Here is a 25,687-nt window from a genome sequence, read left to right as displayed (position 1 = left end):
GCAGCCCCGAGGTAAAGGAACAAATGCTCCCATACCTTGAAGAGGCCTATGTGACTGTCACCCCACTGCAGGATGCAGCCTAAGCCCCATTGATATAGTTGTGCCAATGGGGTGTGTGCTGCATCTTGTGGTGGGAGGGTAGTTATGAAGTCTTCCACAGGGTAAGGGAACATTTGGTCCCTTGCCTTGGGGTTACACAAAAGCTACACCACCACTGGAAAGTTGGATAGAATTGGGCCCTCACTGAGTGCATGCTAACTTAGAAGTAATCCCTACTCTTTTCATGCAAGCTATATTCTTGCAGCAATACAGAATGAAAGGATAACCAATCTATATAAAATAATTAAAAGAGGAGGGCACCAAAATAATATAAAATAATTAAAAGAGGAGGGCACCAAAATAAGTTAGCTGATCGTTTCCTTGGGTTCTTATCAGTTTGCAATGCAAACTTTGCACCTAGTTTCCTTCCAGCAAAAGGAATTTCCTGGTCCACTTGTTGGGGATTGCAGCATGCCAACAGCTGGCAGGAGGAGGGGGGAAAAGAGAGCACTTGGTGATAAAACTACTCTTCCCAAGATGCTTTTCAACGCCTCTTTCCAGAAGAGCCAATCAGAGCAGGCGTCGATTAGAAGGAGGTATAAAAGGTCACGCAGGGGCGCACGCGCGTCCTTTTACCTGCTGCCCTGGAAGTCTCGTGGAAGGAGGTTAGTAGTGGTGGGGAGAGCGCGCTTTGCAATCCATTGCCATCCTTTCTGGTATTAAGTCCTTACCATGTTTTGGTTACTGATATCAGAGCTTAAGAAGGGTCATTTTCAGTTGAGAGGTGAATTATTGCAGCCAGAAGGGGTAGGGGAGGCAGCGGGGTAAAACCCCCAGGCCAATGCAAGGCATGCACCTTTGCAGGAAAGGTGCAATGCAAAGCAAGCACCTTTGCATGGTTTGCAGGAAGGCTTAGGCCCAATGCCCCCCTTTCAGAGGCCCTGCTTGCAGCTGAATGATGCAAGAATGTACTTAATGGTGGATTTGCAGGCTTAAGAGGGCAGTGAAGCTTCTTGGTGGCTTGCATGGGCTGGTCGTGGGCACCTTGCAAGCATTCCAGCCTGCAGATGGCCACCTTGCAAGGTGGTTTGGAACTGGGGCAGTGGTCTGGTTGTCTGTTGAGTATTGCAGAAGGGTAGGCACCCTAAAAGGATGCTGGATGGGGGCTGATTACACAGGCATACAAAATTGAGCGTCAGAAAAGTTTTCCCCCAACTTTATGGTGGTTTGATATGAATTTGGGGTGCTGATTCCAAAAATGGCATCCGTTTTGCTCTATTGCGTCTAGTTTTGGAGATATAGTACAGCCTCATTAGTGAATGGTTCAAGCAGCTTTCTCATGAGGAAGCCATGGTGTAGACTTCCTTATGAGGCAGCTGCTTGAACCATTCACTAAAGAGGCTATACTATATCCCCAAAACTAGACGCAGTAGGGCAGAGCGGATGCCACTTTTGGAATTGGCACCTCAAATGTACCCAGGAATTGGTGTAACGTTTAAGGAAGTAAAATGGGTGTTGGCCTGTGTTATGGAGGCATGAACCACCAACCGTTGCTTGAGGGTTCAGTGGGTGCAAAGGTACCCTATAGCCCACTGTTGACCATTAGCCCAGTGTGGTGTAGTGCAGTGGTCTTCAACCTTTTTCATGCCCAATAGAGTAAAAGACTTGGGACCCATTGTCAACCCCCCAGGACCCTATCCATCCATCCCACTCATGTTGCTGCCCTCTCCACACCCCTATTGCATCCCCCCAGCACTGTTCACTGTAGCCGAATTTTCTTATTAGAGAGTGCAGAAAAAGTTACCATGCTGCCTAGCACTAGTGGAAGCTATTTTAGCATTGCTAAGAACCTGAGCAGGACTGGGACAAGCTCTCTTGGTCCCTGAAGTAGTACACCAGGTTTCTCCTCCTTTCCCTGGTGGTGTCCTAGTCCAATGATCTTCAACCTTTTTTGTTCCTGTAAGTTGTTACTACCCCACAACTGAGGCTTCACAGTCCTGTTGGGATCCCAGCCCCAAGGTTGACTGGTGTAGTGGTTTGCATGCTAGTAGTCTAGTGCAGTGCTTCTCAAACTGTGGGTCAGGATCCACTAGGTGGGTTGCAAGCCAGTTTCAGGTGGGTCCCCATTCAATTCAATATTTTATTTTTAATTTGTTAGACTTGATGCTGCCATGGTGTGTGACTGCATTTGGGGAAATGTTACAGACCTGTACTTTTAGCAAGCTACTATGTATATTTTAGCAATGATAGTCAATGGGACTTAATCCTGGTAGGATTGCAGCAAATTATCCCCAGGTGTGCTGTGGAAATTTGGAAGAGGGTCATTTATTAGTAGGGCTATTGGGGGGTGTGAGCCCCCCATTGACAGCACAGTGTGCCTTGTCAGTTGTCAAAAAACTGATGGTGTGCCTTGACCATTTTAGTGCCTTATCAGTGTGTCATGAGATGAAAAAAGTTGAAAATCACAGCTCTATATAGTGTCTGAAAGAGGTTTTTTAAAAAGGGATGGGGATTATTAGTCCTTAGGGTTTCCTGCAAGCATTTCTGGCTAGAACTGGAAGAGAAGGATTTGCAGGGAATGGTGTTGAGTGTGGGGGTGTAAATATCCAAGTACCAGAGCTCACATTTGTATTGTTGTGTAAGCTGCAAAGTGTCTAGTAAGGGGTCTTGCACTGTTCCATCCTCTCAGCTCTTTCTTTGTGCACCTTTTTATGTTACTGAAGCTGCTTGGGGGGGGGAGAGGTGTGTGCACAGTAGGAGGCATAAGGGCTTATAAAAAAGTGTCTTGCTATATGTAAATCAGGCAAAAGCAGTGGGAGGCTTTGAGTGTATCCAAGCAGATGGTGCCAGGAGATTGGTGTCCAAGCCCTTCATGGAGTGGCCACTGGACTAGAATGACCAGTGAGCCCACCTTGGTATACGGCAGCTTTCCATGTTCATACCCCTGGATCCCTGGACCAGAGGCTTATCACTCTTCTTTTTTGGTAGCATTACTTTATTCTGCAACATAGTAGGCAAGTTAATCTTGTATTTATACCCCACCTCTTGCCATCGTGCAACCAAAGTTACCATTCCCGATGTTCTCAGATGGCCTCCTATCCAGGCATCAGTAGGGCTTAGCTTAATGTTCTGCAGACTAGGCCCTGTCTGTAATATCCGATGCCTTGTTACCCCTCTCTGGCAATTCTGTTCTGACAGCTTAAACCATTTCTGCCCAGCCCACAGGTGTACCCATTTGATCCCTCTTGTGTATATGCAACGTTGGGCAGAAATGGCTTAAGGCAGGGGACAGCCATCATTTTGGGAAAGGGGGCTGGATGTTCAGCAGTGGTGTTATGTTGCTGCAGAACGTCCGAGCTCCCAGAAGTGGCTATGTAGAGCTTAGCTTGGGATGTGAGGCCCCCACCCACTTTGCTGTGCCCTGGACAGTGAATGGCAGCTCGACCTGCCCAAGCTCGCAGAGTCCCAAGCTGAGTTCTGCATGGACCAGATGACTTTGGGTAGCAGACCACATTCAGCCCATGGGCCACAAGTTGCCAACCCCTGGCCTCTGGTGTTAGTCCAGCTAAACCCAGTGCTCTTGTCTTCTACCCCCCCCTTGCATTTTGTCATTATTTTAAGATGGGAAGCTACAGAAAGGGGAATGGGAGGCAATTGTGTTTATCTCAAGAGGCCAAGAAGCCAAATTGCTCACTGCAAAAATCAATTCCCGCTCTAGGTCCCTGTTGCGTGGGTTGGAAATCAGATCCAAAAATGCAGTAAGCCTGGGGTAGTTCAGATGGCAGAGGAATAGGAGAATGTAGTCCTTAAGAGATTCCGGCAACTGAGCGATTTAAAGGTGGAAAAAATGGGACATGTGTAGCTAAAAGGTGCCACCCTGACTCTAACATCTTCTTACTTCAAAGGCACACAGAGAGCATTGGGATGCAAGATACAAACCTTAGTAGTCAAAAGTTTTGGTCAGAGTTGCCGGTGAGCTGACCAGCAGTGAACATCATAGTGGTGAGTTAAAATAAATGAATCCTTGCTCTTGAAAATTGCAGAAAATGACTCCCCCTCCACGGCCCTATCGAAGCTGCATCCGTCTTGTGTGGCTGATGTGGTCAAAAAGGTGCCAAGAGAAAAGTTTTCCTTGACGGTCGCTGTTCAGCTTGTATCTTTGTAACTGTCCAGCAACATTTTTAGGAAAATACATGTCCACCTTATTACTTGTGCCCCTAGTAGCATAGCAAGGGGGGTGGTCTGCCCTGTTGGCCAGTACAGAAATTGTAGCACCTGATTAGTGTTTTATGAAGTGCTGGCAAAAAGTGAGAGAGGCTGCCTGCGTTGCATGCCTGTTTTCTGCCACCCTGGCAGAAACGGAAACCTTTTGCTGGAGGTCCTTCCTTCATTGCAGTAGAATTTACAAATACTGTGAAATAGATCTTGGCAGCCTAGTCCTGCACTCCCTATCTGGCCTCACATCTTCCAGCCAAAACACGGCTCAGTAAGTTAGACATCTTGGCCACTTTCTCCAGGCACTTTGGACAAGCAGTTAAAGAGCCATGTATAAGATAACTTAGTTGAGAAAGTGAGAGTAAATGGAGGGAAGAGGGTATGTGGGGGTGGTGGTGGGGAGGAAAGTCTGGGTGGGTATGAACCCTTCTCTGCAGTTCAGAGAGAAGGAGAAAAGAACAAAGAAGGCACATGACAACTTCATGGTTTTATGAATCTTTTAACAAATGGCAAAAAAGTGTTGATCATGGATGGTTTATTCAGAATAAAAAAATATTGTGCTTTGTTTCCACTGCAGGCTGTTTGCAGATGAGACAAAAGCTGGAACCTCCAAGCTTTAAAACTGCCATCAGCACCTGGTGGAAATAAGTCCCTGAACGTGAGTTTTCTGATCTACAGCTCTCCTGCATGGAAAACCTTTGCAATGAGAATGCATCTCCAGAACACATTGATGACATCCAGCAAGAGAGGAAAAAATGGAGAGATGTTTTGTACCGTATTTTGACCACAATCATGTTTTTTGCCAAACAAAACATTCCTTTCCGCAATCCCGAAAGAATTCTGCAAATACACTGCAGCCTGACACTTCCGGATGGAAGGAAACTAAGGCAGCTGTTATCAATCCCCTCCCCTCCCTACTCAGCCCTCCCCATTGCCAGCTGCCTGGCTACTTTCACATGGGATGCTGATCTTTTAAGAGTCCAGCCCTACGTGTTTCTACTCAGAAGTAAGCCCCATTGTAGTCAGTGGGGCTTACTCCCAGGAAAGTGTGGAGAGGATTGTAGGCGAAATCTCATGCTTTGCTTGGTGGGAAGGCTTGCTTGTGTTCCTGATAGCCTGCACCATGGGAGGAGGTTGGTTGTGTTGGTGATTGCCTGCACCATCTCAGTGGGGGGGGGGGATTTGGCAAACACTCCCTGGGTTTTTTAAAGCAATCTCCTCTGTTGCTACCACACCTGCCCCTGTGAGAGTGAGTGAGAGAGACAGAGAAAGAGAGAGCTCCACCTTGCTGCACATGTTCTGGCTACAGATATTTTCTCTGTAGAAAATCCCCCTTCCCCTCCTTCAGCCTCTTTGCTGGCTCAGGGGCTCCAGGAGCGTTACTGTTCCTCTGCAAGTGGGGCCTCTTCCAGGGCTCCAGGGATATTTCCCTGCCTGGGCGAGGCAGAGCTTTTTTGCTGTGGTTTGGGCTGCCTGGAAATGGATCTAGAGGACAGTGCAGGGGAAAGGAGGCAAAGGTGTGTGTGACTTTCGGTTCCCCCACCCCATTTGTGTTGAGACAAATCTGCAGATAAAAAATCAGTGGATAAATAGGCTGCACCTGTATAATATAATACTGTTTGATAATAATTTTGCCCCATCTTCAAGGTGTGGCAACTGAACTTTGTATTCTAGAGGTCTGAGACCCCACTAAACTCCAGACCTGCCTGCATCAAAGGCTTTGCTCCTTCCTGCTTTTCTCTGTTTGTTATTCCCATAGTTTCAGGTCAGTTCTTTCCATCTCTTCCCTCTCCTGAATTAGAGGGCAGAAGGAGAATCTGATTTGAGGCTGAAAACCAGCATCTTGCTTTGTCACTAGGTGCAGCGAGGCCATGGTGTCATCAGAGGACAAGGGATACACAGATCAGGGTAAGTGATAGTCTCCTTCGTGTGTGGTGGGGATGATGTCTATGCCGCCAAAGGTCTCAAGAGGAGTCTATCTCGACAGTCTCACAGTCAGCAAGAGGGGAGGGAGGGAAGGAAATGAAAGCAAGGGAAATGGAGGAAGAACATGCAGTTACCTAAATCAGGGGTCTCCAAACCCCGGCCTGGGGGCCAGATGCAGCCCGCAGCAAGCCTCTTTCTGGCCCGCGGCCAACCTCTTGTCCCCTGAAAGCCCCTGGCCCACTCAACTGAACATGACCAGAAATGTGCTCTGATTATGTCTGATTATGTTCTGAGGGCCAGAGAGGTTGAATGAATGAGCCCATTTGTTCATTCATTTACTCATCTAGCTCTTATTTATTTAAATTTTATATTTAAATTGTTTTTCCGGTCCTCCATACCACGCTAGATATTTGATGCGGCCCTCTGGCCAAAAAGTTCTGGCCAAGGAGACCCCTGATCTAAATGAAATGAACTTGGATTTAGCAGTTGCAGTAGGGTGTGGGCAATAGGTTGGGCTAAAAGTTTCACTTGGGATGGGTTTCAATAAAGCAGAATCTGTCTGGTATGCAGAGATTTTTTTTCTCATCTCCCAACCCTCTGTCCCCCATCACGGAAAGAAAATATGAGGACCAGACATCACAGGTGTTGCCTGGATTGTAGAGATAAGGAGGAAGCATCCTGATCTGGTACTGTTGTGATGTTCTGATGCCCCTGGTGAGAATTTTGTAGTGATGTTTGGGGGCTTGTGTGTTCTCTGGTACCTGTTAAACCTATGTTCCTGTTGGGCAAGTGGGTGGCATGTTCATCCGAGAGCTGTGGCTTAGCAGGTAGCCGCGGGATCTCCAACGACATGCAAAAGCAAGCTGGAGGGACTTTGACTCCTCAGACGTGACTAGCTGTGGATGTCACTCGACTCTCCTACATGGCTTGTCTGTAGAATTGGGATGGCCTGTTTGCTGTAGGGAATCTTGTGGAGCTTGATCTGAGAGAAGCAGACTTCCATGATTTGTCTAAAGTATAAAATTTGGTGTCAAAAGTGCTTTTCCCTTTTGGATTCATGAGGGCTTGAAGCTTGATGTCTTTTAAATGCCATTTGTGTCTTTTGCCATATAGCAGAAGATTCAAACAGTCCTTAGATGCTTAGTATTCTTAAGAGGCCTAGGCAGCGTTGATCACCTTATACTTCTCTTTCATTAGGGATTGTCTCATGCCTGGAGCAGATGTCGCTATCGTGTTGCAACAAATAGAGCTCTGAGCAGCTGTTCCTTCAAGGTCAGATACTCCTGAAATCTTGGCATAAGCATGTATTTTGTTATGAGGACAACAGTGCATGGAATTAACCCTTGAATAAAATATTAGCTTCTTGTTCCTCTGAATCCCTTTCCCATCAGATCTGAATACCGATCTTATGGTCAAAAAGGAGGAAAAGTAATAGGAAACTGGTCTTGACCTCTTTGCTGGTACAGTCCAGCACTGAATAAGGCTGGCATCCTACAGTTAATGCGTTCATTGGGCCATAACAAATCTTATCTGTCTTGGTCTCGTTGGTTCCACGAAACATGATGCTGAGCACACATATATACAGAGGGTCCCAGGCATTTGCAGGGAGGGCCTGGGAAAGACCCCTGGGGAGCTACTGTCCAACAGTGGGCAATTCTGACTTGGGTGACGCAGTGGTCTGACTTGGGTCAAGGAGCTACATGTGAGCACTGGGTTCCTTTGGAAGCACAAGACCACTTGTATATATAGCACTTGGAGTATGAGTCTTACAATAGCTCTGTAAGGTAGGCAACTATCCTATATTGCAGCTGAGAGAGCAAGAGAGTAACTTGCCTAAGGCCAACCAATGAGCCCATAGCAGAGTCTAGGGAAGTCCTAATTCATTTTTCAGTCTCGGCTACTCTGCCACACCAGCTCCATCTATCTGCCTTCAGCATCATTTGGGAGTCTTAGAAGAGCGTAACTCATTTCCTGGATAGAGTTCTGTGCCTCACCTTTGCAAGGTTTCCAGGGCATGGTCTTGAGGGCATTAGATGCAGTATCTGGCTGGGAGAGTGCCTAGAAACCCCATATGCACAACCTGGAGGTCATAAAGGATTTGAAAGACAGGATGCAAAAGTTGTTTGCATCTATGCAAAAGGTGGTCATACTGCCAGGCTAATCTTTGCCATTTCCACAGTAACATCTTGCAAAGCATTTTGTTCTATTAAATGTAAACAGTGGAATGAACTGCCTCTTCAGCATGTAACAGAACCATCAAAGGCCATCAAATGGCCTTCCCACCATTATTATCACTGTGACCTTGAACCCCACCATTTGTGTGTAAATTTCAACAGTGCCCATGGGGAGAACTATGGAGGTACTCCCTAGGATGAGTGTGTCTATAAGTGTAATTTTTAGAAATAATTCCCGTATATACGTTCTTGCAGGAGATGATGCCTCTTTTAAGACTGAATTTTTAAGTGCTTCAATTCTTCTGTCGGATTGCAACACTGCTATTTCCCATCATGGGTCTACTTGTCAGTAAACCCAAACCTCTGAACCGCTTTGATTAAGGCAAGCGAGAACGATACAGAATTATGTGTGGCAAGCTTTTAAATGAACTCCCATCTTAAAAGCTGCAGGCTTTGGGGAGATATTGCATCACCTTCACTTTCTCTTCCTTCCCTGTTTGGTTTAACATCCAGCCTGATGAGCTCTGGAAAATTCAAAAATTAGATGCAAGGTCTAGCACCCAGTGTCATTTTTTGTTGGTTCTAAAAGATAATTGATCAATTTTGACTTGCATTTTTCCCCTATGGACCAGTATGGCTACCTGCGATGACTGACTTTGCTTCTTGTTTACAGGGCTTCCGAGACTAGTGGCATTGGTGAGATGTGCCCCTCTTCCCAGGAGAAAGATTTCCCAAGTAAAACAAGCTGTTTGGGTGACATCTTCATCAGCAGTCACCTCTTCCTGAGGCAGTTCCTCTTATCTGTCTGGAGATGGACCTGGGTTAGTAAACAATTGCCTGTTCCCTGCCTTCCCCCATTTAGAATCACATGTCTTGTGTACTGCGCTACCTTTGCCTGGTCTGTGATGACTCTTGTTTTTAGTGGTGACTGCTGGATGAATCCTGCGGATATGGGGCTGAGACAAGGCAAGCGCAATTAGAATTGTTTCTAAAGGGCAAGAAGTCCCTTTGAACGCTTGCTTCGAGGTTATTGCAAGCAGCATGTTGCGTTGGTCCTCTAAGACCAGCAGTTGCCAAACTCATGACTGCTGTGTTTCAAAAATGCAGTCTCCTTTCGGAGTGCAGCTCTGTGTGGCTCATCTTTTGAGTTGGTCTGGGCGCAGGGACGTTCTGGACAGTCGTGTCTGTTTCCCAGCATCCCAGAAGGCCAGACTGCCCACGATGTCCTGGTGCTCAGATCTACTCAAAAGATGAGCCACTTGGAGGCAAAATGGTACGCTCAGCTCACGGAGCTCAGCTCCGTTGAATCACGGAGTTGGGATTCAACGTTATCCCAAAACCCTGAATTTGGGCCAGGGTTTGGAAGAACCTGTTCTAGGCACACAGATGGTGATTGGGGTGAAAGAATTGGCACCTCCTTCTGTAATAAAGCAGGGGTTCTTAACTTTTATTTATTTTCACATTTTTATACTTCAAGAATGTGTACATGGTTCCTTCCCTCCTTTTGTCCTCACCATGACCCTGTGAGGTCGTGGTGAGGTTAGACTGAAAGGTGGTGACTGGCCCCAGGTCACTCAGGAAGCTTTGTGGCTGAGCGGGGTTTTGAACATCTTCCATGTTTAAGTCCAGCACCAGAACCATTACACCATCTGGCTCTAATGATTTATGATTAGCCGTCCAATGGAGTGGCCAGTATGCCCCTGTATCCACCAGGTTGTCAAAATCATCATCACCAGTCATATTAGGTACTAAAGATGTCATTGTCTTTATTTACATATGGATATCTAGGAACAGAATACCTCAATCCATATTGCTAATGGTGATAGTTATTAGCTATCAAAAAATCTTAACGATTTTTTAACAATTGTTCAGAGAGACCAATACCCTATAATTTGATTCCCATACTCCCAAAGGTTATAACCCCAGTCCTCTGGGTAAGAATCCCAGAGGACTCTTAAGGTGTTAAGGGTTAATCTTGAGTTGTCCTGCCTTGTAATATGGCAAAAAAGTAACAAGAGCCAGTGTGGAGGCCTTATTTCCCCCAACTGCAGGACTCTTCACTGAAGTCAAGACAAGTTTAATGAAGTGAAGTAAACAAGTGAAGCTTAATGACACCTTAAATTATTGCAGGCTTGGACTCTTCTTCCCCAACTCTTTTATTTTGTTTATCTGTTAAAGTTCTCTTGAAATGTGCATTCTGGACTCCAGGGATATAGAGAAGGGCATGCTCTTTTTGTAAAACCCTTCACAAACATTTTAAATATTTCATTTTAGGCCTCTAAAGACTCCTTGTGAAGGACACTGAAGAAACTGGATCTACAAAAGTTTCTGTATTCCAGCATGTCTAGTTCGTGGCCAGGACTACCCCCAGTTGCCAATGGCAGTGGCCCTGCTGATTTTATTTATTTTTATATAAACTTAAAATTTTATGTATTTAATGAATTTTTTTCTTGCTTTTCTACCAATGAGGGCAGTCAAGGTTCCTCACAGCATTTACAACAGCAACCCAGTGATCAATGAAATGGTTAAAAGACACAGGAGGATTGTCTCAGTTAATAAACAGTTAAAATGCCAGTGAGTCATAAGAACATAACAGCCCTGCTGGATCAGACCAAAGGCCCATCTAGTCCAGCTTCTTGCATCTCACTGTGGCCCATCAGATATCTCAGGAAGCACACAAGACAAGAGGCCTGCATCCTGGTGCCACTCCCATCCACTTGGCCTTCAGAGGTTGTCTGCTTCTAAAACCAGGAGGCTGCTTACACTCCTAGTTGGCTTCTAACCTGTCATGGACCTTTGCTCTAATCATGTCAGTCTTCCAATGCCATCCTAAACAAAATGCCCCAAGGCCCCACTGGAAAGTCTCCAAAGATGAGAGAGTTCCACAAATGAGATGCCACAGTCAAGAAGGCCCCATTCCTCACTGCAGTGGTTAAATGGACCCCATCTGATTAGCTAAGAGTCCAGTAGGCAGACAATACTGAGGTTAAGGTTGCTGCTGGGGAAGTATGGCACCTCTGTTGCTTTATGGGAAGCCAGATTTGCATGCATTGCTTGCCATGCCACACATGGGACAACCAGATTGTGATGGCAACCAGCTGGCTACTTCCCTCTTGGGGAAGGGAAGTTGTGATGGGAGCTGGTAGAAGAGGAGCCAGGTGCCCTTTAGGCCCCTTTAAGTCTGGTCATGTGGGAGTGAGGATGCAAACAGTAACCTTGCATTGAGTTGCATTTTTCTTAAAGGATTCTTTGGTTTCTCTTGCACATTCAGTATTTTTTTCTCCTGCTCTTACCCATCTGTACTCTGGGGTATACACACAACATATACGGACTGCCTGTAGGACACGCAGAGAAAGATGGATTAAGGCTTGGTTTAGGAAGATTCTGATCTGAAACAGGTCTCTGAATGACTTCTAGATCTTCAGTGTATTCCTTATCTTTCTGTTTTAACTAGTTTGACTTCCCATATAACAACCCTTTATATTGACACTTCATCTTAAGGATGATTTCTTTTTTAAATCCAAGACTTGTATGCCAGTTGTAGAGAAAGGAAAGCTACTCCAGAGTCAAATTTTATAAACACAGTGGGCTTCTGAGTTAAGATAAATAACCCTCATCTGACACCTCATCTGAGGAGGTTTCAAACACCTCATCTGAGGAGGCTGACCTGGGCTTAAGAACAGCCTTGAGAAACTACACTTGGGGCTTTGTGTGTAAGTAGGTATAGTGTTTGGATAGCAAGTTTGTCTTGTCATTAAAATCAAGTGTCAACAGATTTGAGTGCTGGGAAGAACAAAATTCCTTATAAGTGCTGCTTTGAAGCTTGGTTGCCACTGGCTGCCTGCAAAAGACTTGGAAAGTGCAAAAGCAACATGATAAAGGGAAAGCAGTGGGAGAATGAAGCTTCTATGAGATGTATATAAATACTGTAATAAATACTTTGCTATAAGATAGCTTCTGTCTAACTGGATATTGGTCAGGATAAGAACGCAGGAATTTTCTGCAGCTGTCCATTGAGATTTCTACTCCAGCTCCAAGGAAAAGGTGCCCAAAGTAGTTAATCTGCTGAATGAACTTTGCTTTTAGGAAACAAAAAGATTAGAATTCCGTTTATGGAAAAAAGGCTACTAAGACATAGAGGTTTATAAAATCATGCAGGGTGCATAGGAAGTAAATGGAGAACTTATTTTTGGTATGACCATCCAATTAGATGGATTTGTAGTGCGTTTGGCTATGAGGAAGTATTTCAGACAATGCAGAAACAACTTACAGAATTATTGCCACAAGATGGGGTGATAAACCCTCGTGTGGCTTGCTTGGAGCAGGGATTAGGCCATGATGGACTGTAAAGAATCTCCATATGCTCAATGAAAGTGTTGACCCAGTGTGCCGCAGCAGTGAAGAAGGCCAATTCTATGCTTGGGATCATTAGGAAGGGTATTGAGAACAAAACAGCTAATATTATAATGCTGTTGTACAAATCGATGTACAAATAGGCCATCAGTTGGGCTGTACTTGTCCTAAGAGGCGACTAAACAGCCACCAGGTAGATGGGACTCTAGCCTGGGAAGGCAACTCATCTGAGAGAAGGAAAACTGATCCCAAACCTCCACTGCCTTGTGGCTACATCCAGTTATGGAAGAGGCTTCAGGAGTCAACCTCAAGGCAAAATCTGGAGCAGGAGTCGCTGAGGCAGTTCGCGACTGTATACAGTCATGCTCTGGCAACTCCTGCGATGCCGCTGGAACCAACTGTATTGGCTTCTGCCTTTCCATTGGACCATTTCAGTGATGTGGAGAGGGGATTTGCTGCATGGGTAACAGTCTATCCTCCAAACCTGCCACACCTGGAGTATTGTGTCCAGTTCTGGTTGCTGCATCTCAAATAAGAGCGAAGAGTCCATGACTCTTTACATGAGCTCTTTACACTCTCATGTAACACCAGAACCAGGGAACATGCACTAAAATTGAGTGTTGGGAGGGTTAGGACAGACAAAAGAAAATATTTCTTTACTCAGCGTGTGGTTGGTCTGTGGAACTCCTTGCCACAGGATGTGGTGACAGCATCTGACCTGGATGCCTTTAAAAGGGGATTGGACAAGTTTCTGGAGGAAAAATCCATTACAGGTTACAAGCCATGATGTGTATGTGCAACCTCCTGATTTTAGAAATGGGCTATGTCGGAGTGGCAGATACAAGGCAGGGCACCAGGATGCAGGTCTCTTGTTATCTGGTGTGCTCCCTGGGGCATTTGGTGGGCTGCTGTGAGATACAGGAAGCTGGACTAGATGGGCCTATGGCCTGATCCAGTGGGGCTGTTCTTATGTTCTTATGCTCTTCAGTACTGGTCCTTGAGAAGCAACTATGGGAAGACTTAAGATTCTTACCCAACTTGATCGATTTCTAGAAACATTTGACTGGTCCCTGGGAAGTAGGATGCTGGGCTAGATGAATGTTTTGTCTTATCCAGCCTCTTCCGTTGCTAAGTGGGCAATACCTGAGCTTTCAAACTTGCTATTTCATAGAATATGAAGGTACCCATAAGGTCATCTAGTCGAACCCAGTGCCTGTTGCAGGAAATCCTCCTCGGGCATCTCCGGCAGTTGCCTGTTGAGCCTCTGCTTGAAGCTCTTCAGTGAGGAAGAATCCCTAGGTAGTCTGTTCCACTGCTGAACTGTCCTGACTGTCAAGAATTTCTTCCTGATGACCAGCTGGAATCTCTCTTTCAGTTACCCATTTGAGCAAGCTCTGCTCTCAGAGGTAGTTGAGAGCAAATCTGTCTCTTCATAAGACATTTATCCCTCCTGCAGAGGTTTGAAGAGTGCTATCATAGCCCTTCTCAGCTGCCCCAGGCGGAACATATCAAGTTCCCTCAACATTTCCTCCTAGGGCTTTTTCTCCAGCCCTTTGATCATTCTCTGAACTTTGGCTGCATCTTTCCTAAATTTGTAGAGTTACAGGAGGCAGCATCTCTCTCCATGCTTCCTGCCTTTGGCAGTATCTTAAGTGTGATGAAAGGTTCTCTGCTTAAATCAAAGTTGCATGCTTGGGCAGTTTTGGAGCAGATGTGCTGACATGGGCAAGCTTTCCTGTATAGACAAATCCTTCTGATCTGCATTATGGAGGGAAAAAATTGAGGACTTGTATCAGTAATACATTAAAGCAAGACAAAACAATGAACCTCATTATGTGTAGGGTTGCATAGTTCCTGCCCCAGGGCCCGGAGATGATGGCCACTGAGATTTCCCACTCACCAGGGCTCAGCTCACTGCAAGAATGTGGGAATAGCAGGGGTGCAGCCCTCCTGGGTTCTTGATGACCAAGTTTGGTTCATTCTCAACTTGGCTTTCCACCAGAACTTAAGGCAGGAATGAAAGCAGAAACAACACAGTTCTTCAAACAAAACCAGGCTTACTTAAAATCACCACTTGGTAGTAATATATTCATCTCAACAACATTATTACAGGCATGTGGCGCTTAACAACCTTTCCCTTAATGGGCCACATATATGATGGTGGTCAAAGCACAACAGAGAGGTTCTTAAAGAGGCATTCAGGACTCACATTGCCTGCAGCGGAATCTGTTTACACAACCAAGAGACTTTTAATGCAAAGGGGCAATTTATCTCCAGTAGCCTGTGCAGCCAGCTAGTTTCTAGCAGGGAGTATCTGGTTACATAACAAAGGCACTAGATTGAGCTGGGGGCTGGGGATAAGAATAGGCCCTCAGTTGGGCTATACGTGTCCTAAGAGGCGACTAAACAGCCACCAGGTAGATGGGACTCATTAGCCTGGGAAGGCAGCTCATCTGAGAGAAGGAAAACTCTGATCCCAAACCTCCACTGCCTTGTGGCTACATCCAGTTATGGAAAAGGCTTCAGGAGTCAACCTCGAGGCAAAATCCAGAGCCGGAGTCCCTGAGGCAGTTCATGGCTGAACACAGTCACGTTCTGGCAACTCCTGCGACGCCGCTGGAACCAACCGTATTGGCCTCTGCCTTTCCATTGGACCATTTCAGCGACGTGGAGAGGGGGGATTTGCTGCATGGGTAACAGCCTATCCTCCATACCTTCTTTACCTAGGCTTCATGCACTGGAGAAGACACTCTGTTCCAGAACCACCATTCAGAGCGTGACACCATAGTCTTCCGAGACTGAAGGATGCCAACAACCTAGATTGGGCTAAATGTTCACTTAACAACCTAGGGCATAATCCTAACCCCTTTTGTCAGCCTTTTCCAGCAGTGACCTAAGGGCAATGCAGCTCTGAGGTAAGGGAGCAAACATTCCCTTACTTTGAGGAGGCCTCAGTGAGTGACACCCAACTGCAGGATGCAGCACATGTCCCATGGGCGCCACTATGCCGGTGTTGGAAAGCACTGACAAGGGGTTAGGATTGCACCCTTAATCACATAACAACGGGGATTGGAGAACGTATTCCCGTCATTTGTATTTGTGTTAGTAAGAATATTTTTATAAAGCTTTTCAATTAAAAAAAGTTCATAAGTGGTTTACAAAGAAAATCAGTACAATGTGGCAGTGAGAAATCTCAGCAAAAGGAGTTACTTTTGCCAACTCCATCTTCCTGCCTAGAATGGCTAGCCCTGAAATCAGGAGTGTCCCACGGACCACATGTGGCTCCCAAAAGCAATTTATCCGGCTCCTGTTATAATTGGGCTCTCCTGACTTGATAGTTAGGTTCTGTCATCGTTTGAAAATATGAACAGGATTTGTTCATATTTTCTGTTCTGTCGTTTGCAGCTAATGAGTTTCTTAATGAGAACAGAGTGCATATTTCTGGCCGTTATCGGCTTAATGATGTCACTTCTGGCCCTCATCAGGCAACACGAATGCTTCAGCCCCCTGTACGAAATGAGTTTGACATTCCTGCTATATATATTCTTTAGCAATATTTAATTCCTTTCCCTTTGTGTCTGGAGAGAAATTCAAAACCAAGTCATCCTTCAACCCCCCCACCCCTCCCCCCAGTCTCCGAATTTAAAGAGTTTGGGAAGGAACCCAAAGCCAGGGTTTGTAACAATTCTTTAATCTCACCCTTAACTTCATGAAACCAAAAGGCCCAATCCTATCCCAACTTTCCAGCACCAATGTAGCTGCAATGCACCCCAGAAATAAGGGAGCAGATATCTCCTACCCTGAGGAGGTCTCTGTGACTGCCCTCCCACTGCAGGGTGTAGCACACTCCCTACTGGAATCACTGGAAAGTTGGAGAGGATTTGGCCCAAAGTGTCAGTAAAACAGACAGCAGTGCCCTGTTGAAAGCCAATAGTAAAACAACTGTTGTCATTGTATAGAGACACTTAGGAATACAAATGCTTGGCCAAAGAAAAATAATCAAAATACAGGTATGATGACCTAATTATCCACAGATATTTCACCTGTGGTTTTATCTCAACCTCTCTCTCTCTCCAGGGTCTTAGAAGAACTTAGTTTCAGTTCACACCAAGGCAAGTGACCCCTCCCTCCCCCCTTGCAAAAGAATGCAAAACGAATATCACCTCCTCTGCATTATTTTTGCATTCTGTCTTGAGCTCCAGGGGGAAGGGAGGGTAACTTGCCTTGGAGTGAACTGAAACTAAACTGTGGATGGATGGATTGATTGCCTGCCTGCTACCACTCTTCAAAATACAGTGGTAAGCTAGGCTATTTTTAAACAGCTGGCTAAAGAGACATTGTTTTTTAAAAGATTGATTTCATTGAACACAATTTTTAGCATCTGCAGGGGTTCTAGGAACGGAACCCCCGCAGACGTCGAGACACAACCTGTAAGTGCCAGTTCAGCATCTGTTGGGGAGAGAATCCTGCAACCTGGGGTCTGTTATAGCCCAACTGGGGAGGGCTGGGGCCATCTGGAAAGGAACCTTTCAAGGTGATCTTAACAGCTGGAAGAACTCGCATGGAATCTGGTGTTCCTCAGGAATTGTATGAAAGAACAAAGGACCTTTAACTATTCAAGCTGAATCTCATTGGTCTGGAATGAAAGTTTTTTATCTTCTACCTAGAGTGACAATACTACTTACTAAAAAAATAAGTCAAAGCACTGATGGAGGTAGGGGCCATATCTCTGATGCTAGCAGGCTTTTTTTGCATGTTACAGTGGACTCTTGGTATCGGGGGGGGGGGGAATCAGTTCCATGACCCCCCTGCAGATACCATGTTGGCAGCCTTCAGTCTCGAAAGACTGGTATCATGCTCTGAAAGGTGGTTCTGGAACAGCGTCTAGTGTGGCTGAAAAGGCCAATTCGGGAGTGACAATTAGGGCACTTTCCTTGCACGAGTTCTCCATAGAGGAGATCCTTTGGGATTCGGCCATCATCCATTCTCACGACATGACCAAGCCAACGCAGGCATCTCTGTTTCAGCAGTGCATACATGCTAGGGATTCCAGCTCATTCCAGGACTGTGTTGTTTGGAACTTTGTCCTGCCAGGTGATGCCGAGGATGCATCGGAGGCAGCGCATGTGGAAAGTGTTCAGTTTCCTCTCCTGTAGTGAGCGAAGAGTCCATGACTCACTGCAGTACAGAAGTGTACTCCTTCTGTACAGGAGTACACTACAGGAGTACAGAAGTGTACTCAGGACGCAAGCCCCTGGACGCATACCAAAATCTATGAATAATGAAATCTGCAGGGGGCCAGGGTCATAGCGCTCCAGGAACTCACCTGGAGGCCACACTGAGCCCTCTGGAGGTTGCACCGGCGTCTCAGTGTCTTCAGAAGGCCTCCAAGTTGTGGCCAGAAGTTACTTCCAGGTCTCACCCACAACTTCCAATCATGTCCGGAAGATGTTCCGAAGCCAGGAAGGTCCATGGTGAGTTGTGGGCCTTCCCAGCCTCAGAACATCTCCCAGATGCAACTGGAAATCGCGGGTGCAAACTGGGTGGCTTCTGGTTGCATCTAGAAGGACTTTGAGGGCAGGGAATTCCCATGGACAACTCCATGGGCCTTCTGCATCCTCCGTTCATGAAGGTGGTCAAAAGACACTTCTGGTCATGTCTGGGAGGCACTCTGAGCCAGGGCTCAACACCCACAGATGCTCAACTCTGTGGTCGCTGAGTCCACGAATAAGAAGGGCCCACTGCACAAGGTTTTAGTTCAATCTGCTGTTCCTGTTGTCCATGAATACAAAAATAGTATACAGGAGTCTCATTATTCGCAAGAGTTCCTTTCCAAGAACTCACATGGATGGCAAAAAATGCACTACAGCAAATCAATTTAAAGTTTTTTTGCTCTGGTGATTTAAAAACAGCCTTGATGAGCTTTGTAATGCACACAGAGGTAGTCAGTGTCTCCCCAGGCACTTAGGCTTCACTAAGTGAAGGGGAATCCCTCCCTTCACCAGGAGCCCCAGCAAGGGGAAAAGAATGGAGAAGGTGATAATCTCTGTCATTTAGCCTTCTTTCATGTGCTCAGGGGGAAGGGAGAAGTCTGCAGAGAGAATGATTGATGGATTGTCAGCGGCTGCCCTCTTTGGCATTATTAAACTATTTAATTTAAAGGGCCCTTCTCATGAGCTTTGAGATAGAAAAATCTGTGGATGCTTAGGTTATACCTGTAATCACTTGTATGACTGTCTTTCTGCGACAGTAAAAAGCAGTTTTTTTAACTGTAATTTTAAAGGGGTGCATTTTCCCCTTCTTCAGGGATCAGCACATTCCTTCTCATTTGCAGGGGCCATTCATGTTGAGTCAAATCCATGTATAAAAAATCAGTGTATAATAATAATAATAATAATAATTAATAATAATAATAATAAACTTTATTTTTATCCCGCCCTTCTCCCTAAAGGGACCCAGGGCGGCTTACAACATATTAAAAACAGATTAAAACATAATTTAACAAACAGATAAAAACATATTAAAAACACATTAACAGAAACCATAAAAACAGTAGTCAGATAAAAGTCAGAATAAAACAGAGCATAAAACAGCAGTTCATAGAGGAATCAGGCCTGTAAAAAAAACAACTAAAAGATGTATAAAAGATGTTAAAAAGGCCATGAAGTCAGAAGGCTTGTTTTAAACAAGGCTGGACCTGTATTAGGTTTTATATTTAATTCTTTGGGGGTTTGAGACCTGAATGTCTTCCCTTCCCTCCCATTATGGTCTGTCTTTATCCAGGTGAACTATTCAGGCACTGGTCAGACCTCCCTTCAACAAGGGGGCTACATTTGTGCCTTAGAGATAGCCTAGCAGTTCAGGGTGGACAATTTGGATAGCAGTGGAGTTGCTTGTGAGCCTGAGAAGGAAGGCAAGGTGAGTCTGTAGCTTGGTGGTACCACCCACGAAGAACCTGCATGCAGAAGGTACCAGGTACAAACCAGGACAGCATCTCCAGAGAGGGGGGAAAATACCTGCTTGAAACCCTGGAGAGTCACTGCCAGCCATAGTCAACAGTGCTGAGCCTGACCCAGAAGGCAAATCTCTGTGCTTCTGAATAAGAACTGGTCTGATCATTCCAGCTCATATATTTCTTTCTGTCCAGCCCAGTCCCAAACTTTGTATGTGAAAGAAACCTGATATAGCTATTTGTTAAACTGGAAGGAGGAGGCAGACACAGGTAGATGAAAATGTGGGTGGGGCAGATAAGGGTGGAGGGTCTTGTCCCCAAATCAGCAGTTGGCTTCTCTTTTTACTCTAAGAGAGATAGGTGGGAAAGGCTGATGTCTAGGAGGGTGGGGACTTTCTGATTAGATAAGAATTCTCCTGCCAGGAAGGCTCTGCTCAGAGGCCACAGTCTGCCTCCTGACCAGGTGCCCCATGCAGAGGCTACTCCAAGCACATAAAGGCTCTGCTGGCAATGGAAGACACCCTTGCCACAGAATTTGAGCCAACACCACCAGTCCCATTGGATGGCAGCTGGCACTACCAGTTCAGAATCCTCTTGCTGGGAGATTCCATGGTGGGCAAGACCTCCCTTTTAAGGCGCTACATGGAGCACCGCTTCAGCCCCTCCCCGTGCCCCACCGTGGGTGTGGAGTTCTACAGCAGGGTGATGGAGTTGCCCCCTGGCATCAAGGTGAAACTGCAGCTCTGGGACACTGCCGGCCAGGAGAGGTTCAGGTGAGAAGGAAGCCCAAGGCCAAAAATACAGGTGTTTCACGAAAGTGTCAGTGTTCTTTTTTGCTTTTGTAAGTTCCCTTTTAAGGGGTTTAACTTCACCCCATTCTTGCTGCTCTAGCCTGAGTAGGGAGGGATGGAAATACACCACCTGAACTGAAATGTTGCTTGTGTCTGAGCCAGACTGGGAATTCCCAAATTTGAATTCACAGTTATGTGTGGATGGACCTTGCTGGTCAATTTGGGCCAGTTAATCTCTTTTAGCCTAATCTAACTCACAGGTTTGTTGTGAGGATACAATGAATGGGGGAATGGAGAATCATAAGTGCTGCCCCTGAACCACTTGGAGGACATATGGGATAGACGTGTAATAAACTAAATGCAGTTGTCCACATAGCCAAATCTGCTTAGGGTCTTAAGGGCTGTCTTTCTAGATCCCCACACTGGCCACCCAAATATTTATGGGAAGCCCACTGCTGTTGCTATCTGGTTGTGTACTGTGTCTGTTTCCATCTACCCTGCTGGGCAATTTTGGAGAGGATTAGAATACAGGACCCTTTGAAACCCTGACCAAGGCCATATTCATGAGCCAGGCAGCTGAAGTGACATCAGAAGCAAGGATTTCCTAGCTCACAGCTTATTCTCTTAACCACTATACCATGTTGGTGCCACCTTCATCTCTGTATCATCACTGCTTGTTCCATCCACATACCTTCAGCCAAGTCAATGATGCTCAAGAATGCAATTTCTTCTCATGTCCCCATTTACTCAACCTCTAGTATTCTACTGTTTAAAAAAAAATTCTTCCCTCTTATGGGTTCATCTTCTCCCTCTTTTCCTCCAAGTAGGTTGGGATGCAATATGGGGGTTATCTCCTTTTTTGAATCCTCACAATACCCCTATAAGGTAGGATAAGAAAGAGACTAACTGGATTCCAAGGCCACCAGAGAATTTCGTGACTGAGCAGGGATTTTGTGGGTCCAAGACTTGCACAGTGGCTCTGGTCCAGCTGTGTAGTCCTTGGAAACCAGTTGCTACACTGTTGATGTCAGGACTGAGGAAGGGGTTAATCGGGAATCAGGGTCCAAGCAAAATGAGGGAGGAAGTTGCACAGTGTTCTTGGCACAAGATCAGTTTCTTATCTGTATTCTGAATAAGACTGTCCTGGCCAGGGGATCAAGACCCCTTCATAGGCACATTTTTCCTCTGAGATCACAAGGGCATGCAAAAAAAAAAAAAAAAAAAAAAAATGCAGCCCCTGAGGCCATATGATGTGGAAGAGCCCAGCAGAACTGTGGAATGTGTAGATGTGACCTTGCTAATCTAATTATGGAACCAGCTCCACTAATTCCTTCTGAGCAAACAATGGCCCTCTTATCTATTCCTTTTCAGGGACAGTTTATGTCACATGCTGTGTTTAGGATGGCAGGGAGGGGGGGTCAAATATTTTTAAAATGCAAAATGCAGTTTAAATGTGCTCATGATTGCCAATTTTATGGCAAACTACAAACCCAAGAAGAAGCCACATATATTTCCTGCTTTGAAAAGTCATTCATGGTGTTTAATAATGTTGGTGGTATTTATTATCCAGATATTCCTGGAACAAAAGAGATAGGAGAGTGACTTCTGAGTCCCATATACGGCCTGTCATGCATCACTTTAGGTCAAAGAGAATCTTACCTTGGCTGAATACAAACTTTCAAGCAGAGTTGTCAATATTGTACTGGTCAGGGTAGATGCCGCATTAAAAACCTGAGTTAGCGTCCAATGAAGTTACAAGACTGCCAGTCCTTGAAAACAAGGTTCAAATCCAGGTTCAGATCCCCTGCTCAGCCTGGAAGCTTCCTGGATGACTTTGGGCCAGTCATGGTCAGCCTCACCTACCTCACAGGGTTGTTGTGAGGACAACAGGAAGGGGGGAACCATGTACACCACACTGAGCTCCTTGGAGGAAGGAAAACACTGTTAAAGTAGAGGGGATTGCAAGTGGGGAAGGGGAATATAATTGATTTTATTGACCTTTTATACTTTTAAGGGAGGGAGAAACTGTATCTTGTATTTACAGCAAATCCTCTTTTTCTTTCCTCTCACCCTTAAGGGTGAGCTGCTGCAGCCCTCAAGGGAATGAAATGGTTGCGTTTAATCTTTAACAGAGAGAGCTTTTGGCTTGAGTAACAGGGTCCGGTGATTAGTACCAAACCTAAAGGTTGCAGAGACATAAGCAAGAATCAAATGACTGGATGTACCCAATGACTCCCAAGTGACTCAGTGGTGTGCATAGCAATCTCAAACATTCCTAGCAGCCCGGGAATGGCTCAAGACCTCAGGAATGGGGCCAGATGCTATCCCCCCTTGTCTGGCAACTTACCACACCATTCCTTAATTGGCATCTGGCTAGCAATCTGCATTGCTCCCACTGTCTAGATCTGAAAGAGAGAGAGAGGAACGGGTTATCGAAGTGGCTCTAAAACATATTAGCATTGGAAGCCACCTAAAGAAAAAAGTTTCACTTGATTAGAACCTCTTGTGGTTATAATGGTGATTGGAGAGCAGTGTCTTTTCGAGTTGTGAAAACAAACGCTCTAGGTGACTGGGAAAGTGCCCTTGTTAGGACTTGTTTTCAACTCTAGTCACCGGGGGGGGGGGGTGGACTTGAGTCAAGCCGTGCTGAATTTACCCGTCCCTATTGATCAGGACCAACTAAAATATCACAAAGTAGCCAGCAAGGTTCAGGTTTTCCAGTTGAGCAATGATAAGGGCAGTAAGGAAAGTACTGATCCAGGTGGCCTGGCCAAAGATTTGCTAGCCTCATTTTTCCATTTCTGCCACTCCTCCTGTTGCTCCCTGGGTTTGAAAGGAGGGGAATGGAGCAGAAGAGGAAATGTGGAAGAGAGGAGAGTGGTGGGTTAGCCCCTAGTGTAGCAGTTCCCAAACTGTGGGTCTGTGGCTCACCAGTGAGTCATGAACCAATTTTTGGTAGGTTCCGAAACTGACTAGGTGGATTAGGTAATGTGCATCAAGGGTTAAACAACCTGCTACTCCCCATCCCTGCTAATCAAGGAGTTACCCTTGAATTTTGAGTTGTATTGCATAGTTCTCTCTGTTGATGGTTAAAAGGTTTATCCAATAATGAGCATCTACTTTCCTAGAGAGATTCAGCAGAAGCATATAAGTTTTAGAACATTGTTTTCACACCTCATCAGTCTGGTGCATTGGAAACAATGTGCTTCCGAACAATATCCTGGACGTTGGCAGTGGGGGTTGGTGTATTGTATGGCATACAAATGGTGAGTGACTTGGAATCCCTGATCTCTTGGAAAACATTTCAATGAATTTGGTGTTCTTTTGTTCTTAGGTGCATCACCAGGTCTTTCTACCGGAATGCGGTGGGTGTGTTTTTGGTCTTTGACATGACCAATCGGAGGTCCTTTGAGAACATCTTTGAGTGGTACAATGAAGTGTCCAATGCCCAGGTGGTGGAGAAACTAATCTTCCTCCTGATTGGCCACAAAAGTGACCTTAGATCATATAACAGAGTCACTACCGAGGAAGCTGAAGGGCTGGCTATTTCCCTGGGCGCTCACTTCATAGAAACCTCTGCAATGGAGAACCGCAATGTGGATTTGGCTTTCGAAATGATGGCCAGTGCTATCTATGATGCACTGAGAAACAAGGAGATCAGCCTGGAGGAAGGATGGGAGGGAGTGAAGGTGATTCATAAAAAGACGGCCATCAAACCCCAGCAGAAGAAGCAGCTTCCAGAAGAAAAATGCCAGTGTTGATCAAGTTGGATCAGGCTGGACTGGTGGGGAGTGGGTGTTGGGCAGACTTTTTGGAGGAAAAACAGTAGACAGTGCCAAGTCCCTGAAAGACCAGCTTCGGAGATTCCATCAGCTTGTTTGACCCTCACAATGTTATACACCATAGAAACTCACCTATGTTGGCATCCTTCAGTCTCGGAAGACTATGGTATCGCGCTCTGAATAGTGTTCTAGAACAGAGTGTCCTCTCCAGTGCGCAAAGCCTGGGTAAGATAGATATGGAGGATAGACTGTTACCCATGCAGCAAATCCCCCCTCTCCACATCGCTGAAATAGTCCAATGGAAAGGCAGAAGCCAATACGGTTGGTTCCAGCGACGTCGCAGGAGTTGCCAGAACGTGACTGTGTTCAGCCATGAACTGTCTCAGGGACTCTGGCTCCAGATTTTGCCTTGAGGTTGACTCCTGAAGCCTTTTCCATAACTGGATGTAGCCACAAGGCAGTGGAGGTTTGGGATCAGAGTTTTCCTTCTCTCAGATGAGCTGCCTTCCCAGGCTGAGGAGTCCCATCTCCCAGGTGGCTGTTTAGTTGGTGGCTGTTTAGTCACCTCTTAGGACAAGTACAGCCAAACTGAGGGCCTATTCTTATCCCCAGCCCTCAGGGGATAGAAACTCAGCCTATAGGGTGAGAAATATGTGGCAATAGTTCAAGCTTATCTCCTTGCCTTTTCTTTGAGGTCACTCAGGGTCTGGCAAGTCTGACCAAGAGGACAATTATCAGAGATAATGAGAGGGCGATTTGTCTCCAAGGCAATGAGGCTAGAAGCTGCAGCCAAAGTCAACCTTTTATTCTTCTCCTGCAAAGAAAACATATGCCAGAGCTGAAAGCTTCCACTGAAATCAAGCAAGCCTTGTTCTCTTTAACCTGGTTCCATGATGCAAATGTTTGGCAGACATCGGTTTTTTGTGTTTTTTTTTTTAAACATCAGGATGTGATCTTGTTTCCATCTGAAACAAAGTCCCAGGCTACAATTTAGGGCACCATTACTTATGTATAACACCCATGGGAAGCAATTCTGAGTAAATAGGGTTGAAATAGGCTGGACTAGCTCACAGTCATTCTTTGCTGCTTGTCTCTCCACTGTGAATTGAACTGCACATTCCCAGTTATGCATTATATGTTGTATTTTATATCTAGAGCCTCTGGCTTAACACACCAGGCACCTTAAGGAAGGATTTGATTAATGGTTCTACTGGTATATTGTTTACAATGCACTTAATCTGATAGTATTTACACAAAGGTTGTGAAGACCAGAATTTAAAAAGTGAATGAATAAAAATGCATCTTAGGATTTTTTACTATATTTTTAATAAATTAGAGACTGTACAGTTCTTAGGTGACAATTACTGGTAGGTTATTTTTCAGGATCTGGCCTTGGGTAAAATCAGACAAAATTATAGTCAGACACCCCCCTAAGTTTAAACTCCTCCCCCCAAT

General features: G+C 45.5%; 1 protein-coding gene, 1 long non-coding RNA gene and 3 other non-coding genes across 5 annotated transcripts; all 5 read left to right on the top strand.

The window, feature by feature from the left end:
* The first annotated feature begins 673 nt into the window (after nt 1-673).
* LOC136661701 (uncharacterized) lies at nt 674-10,879 on the top strand. The gene is made up of 7 exons (XR_010794948.1): nt 674-704; nt 3,945-4,041; nt 4,832-4,912; nt 6,113-6,162; nt 7,378-7,452; nt 9,028-9,175; nt 10,629-10,879. It is a non-coding gene; the product is annotated as an uncharacterized lncRNA (long non-coding RNA).
* Nucleotides 4,098-4,236, top strand: LOC136661858 (small nucleolar RNA SNORA16B/SNORA16A family). Its single transcript, XR_010794957.1, has one exon. It is a non-coding gene; the product is annotated as a small nucleolar RNA SNORA16B/SNORA16A family (small nucleolar RNA).
* LOC136661859 (small nucleolar RNA SNORA44) lies at nt 6,975-7,106 on the top strand. The gene has a single exon (XR_010794958.1). It is a non-coding gene; the product is annotated as a small nucleolar RNA SNORA44 (small nucleolar RNA).
* LOC136661864 (small nucleolar RNA SNORD99) lies at nt 9,249-9,322 on the top strand. Its single transcript, XR_010794963.1, has one exon. It is a non-coding gene; the product is annotated as a small nucleolar RNA SNORD99 (small nucleolar RNA).
* Nucleotides 10,880-14,528: 3,649 nt separating the features above from the next.
* On the top strand, nt 14,529-24,640 carry RAB42 (RAB42, member RAS oncogene family). Its single transcript, XM_066638798.1, has 3 exons — nt 14,529-14,542; nt 20,229-20,432; nt 23,785-24,640. The coding sequence occupies exons 1-3, from the start codon at nt 14,529-14,531 to the stop codon at nt 24,209-24,211; spliced, it is 645 nt and encodes a 214-aa protein (XP_066494895.1). The 3' UTR covers nt 24,212-24,640.
* The last annotated feature ends 1,047 nt before the right edge of the window (nt 24,641-25,687 follow it).

Source organism: Tiliqua scincoides, chromosome 10 (assembly GCF_035046505.1).
Source record: "Tiliqua scincoides isolate rTilSci1 chromosome 10, rTilSci1.hap2, whole genome shotgun sequence".
NCBI classification, from domain to species: domain Eukaryota; kingdom Metazoa; phylum Chordata; class Lepidosauria; order Squamata; family Scincidae; genus Tiliqua; species Tiliqua scincoides.
This window is presented reverse-complemented; position numbering and strand designations above follow the sequence as displayed.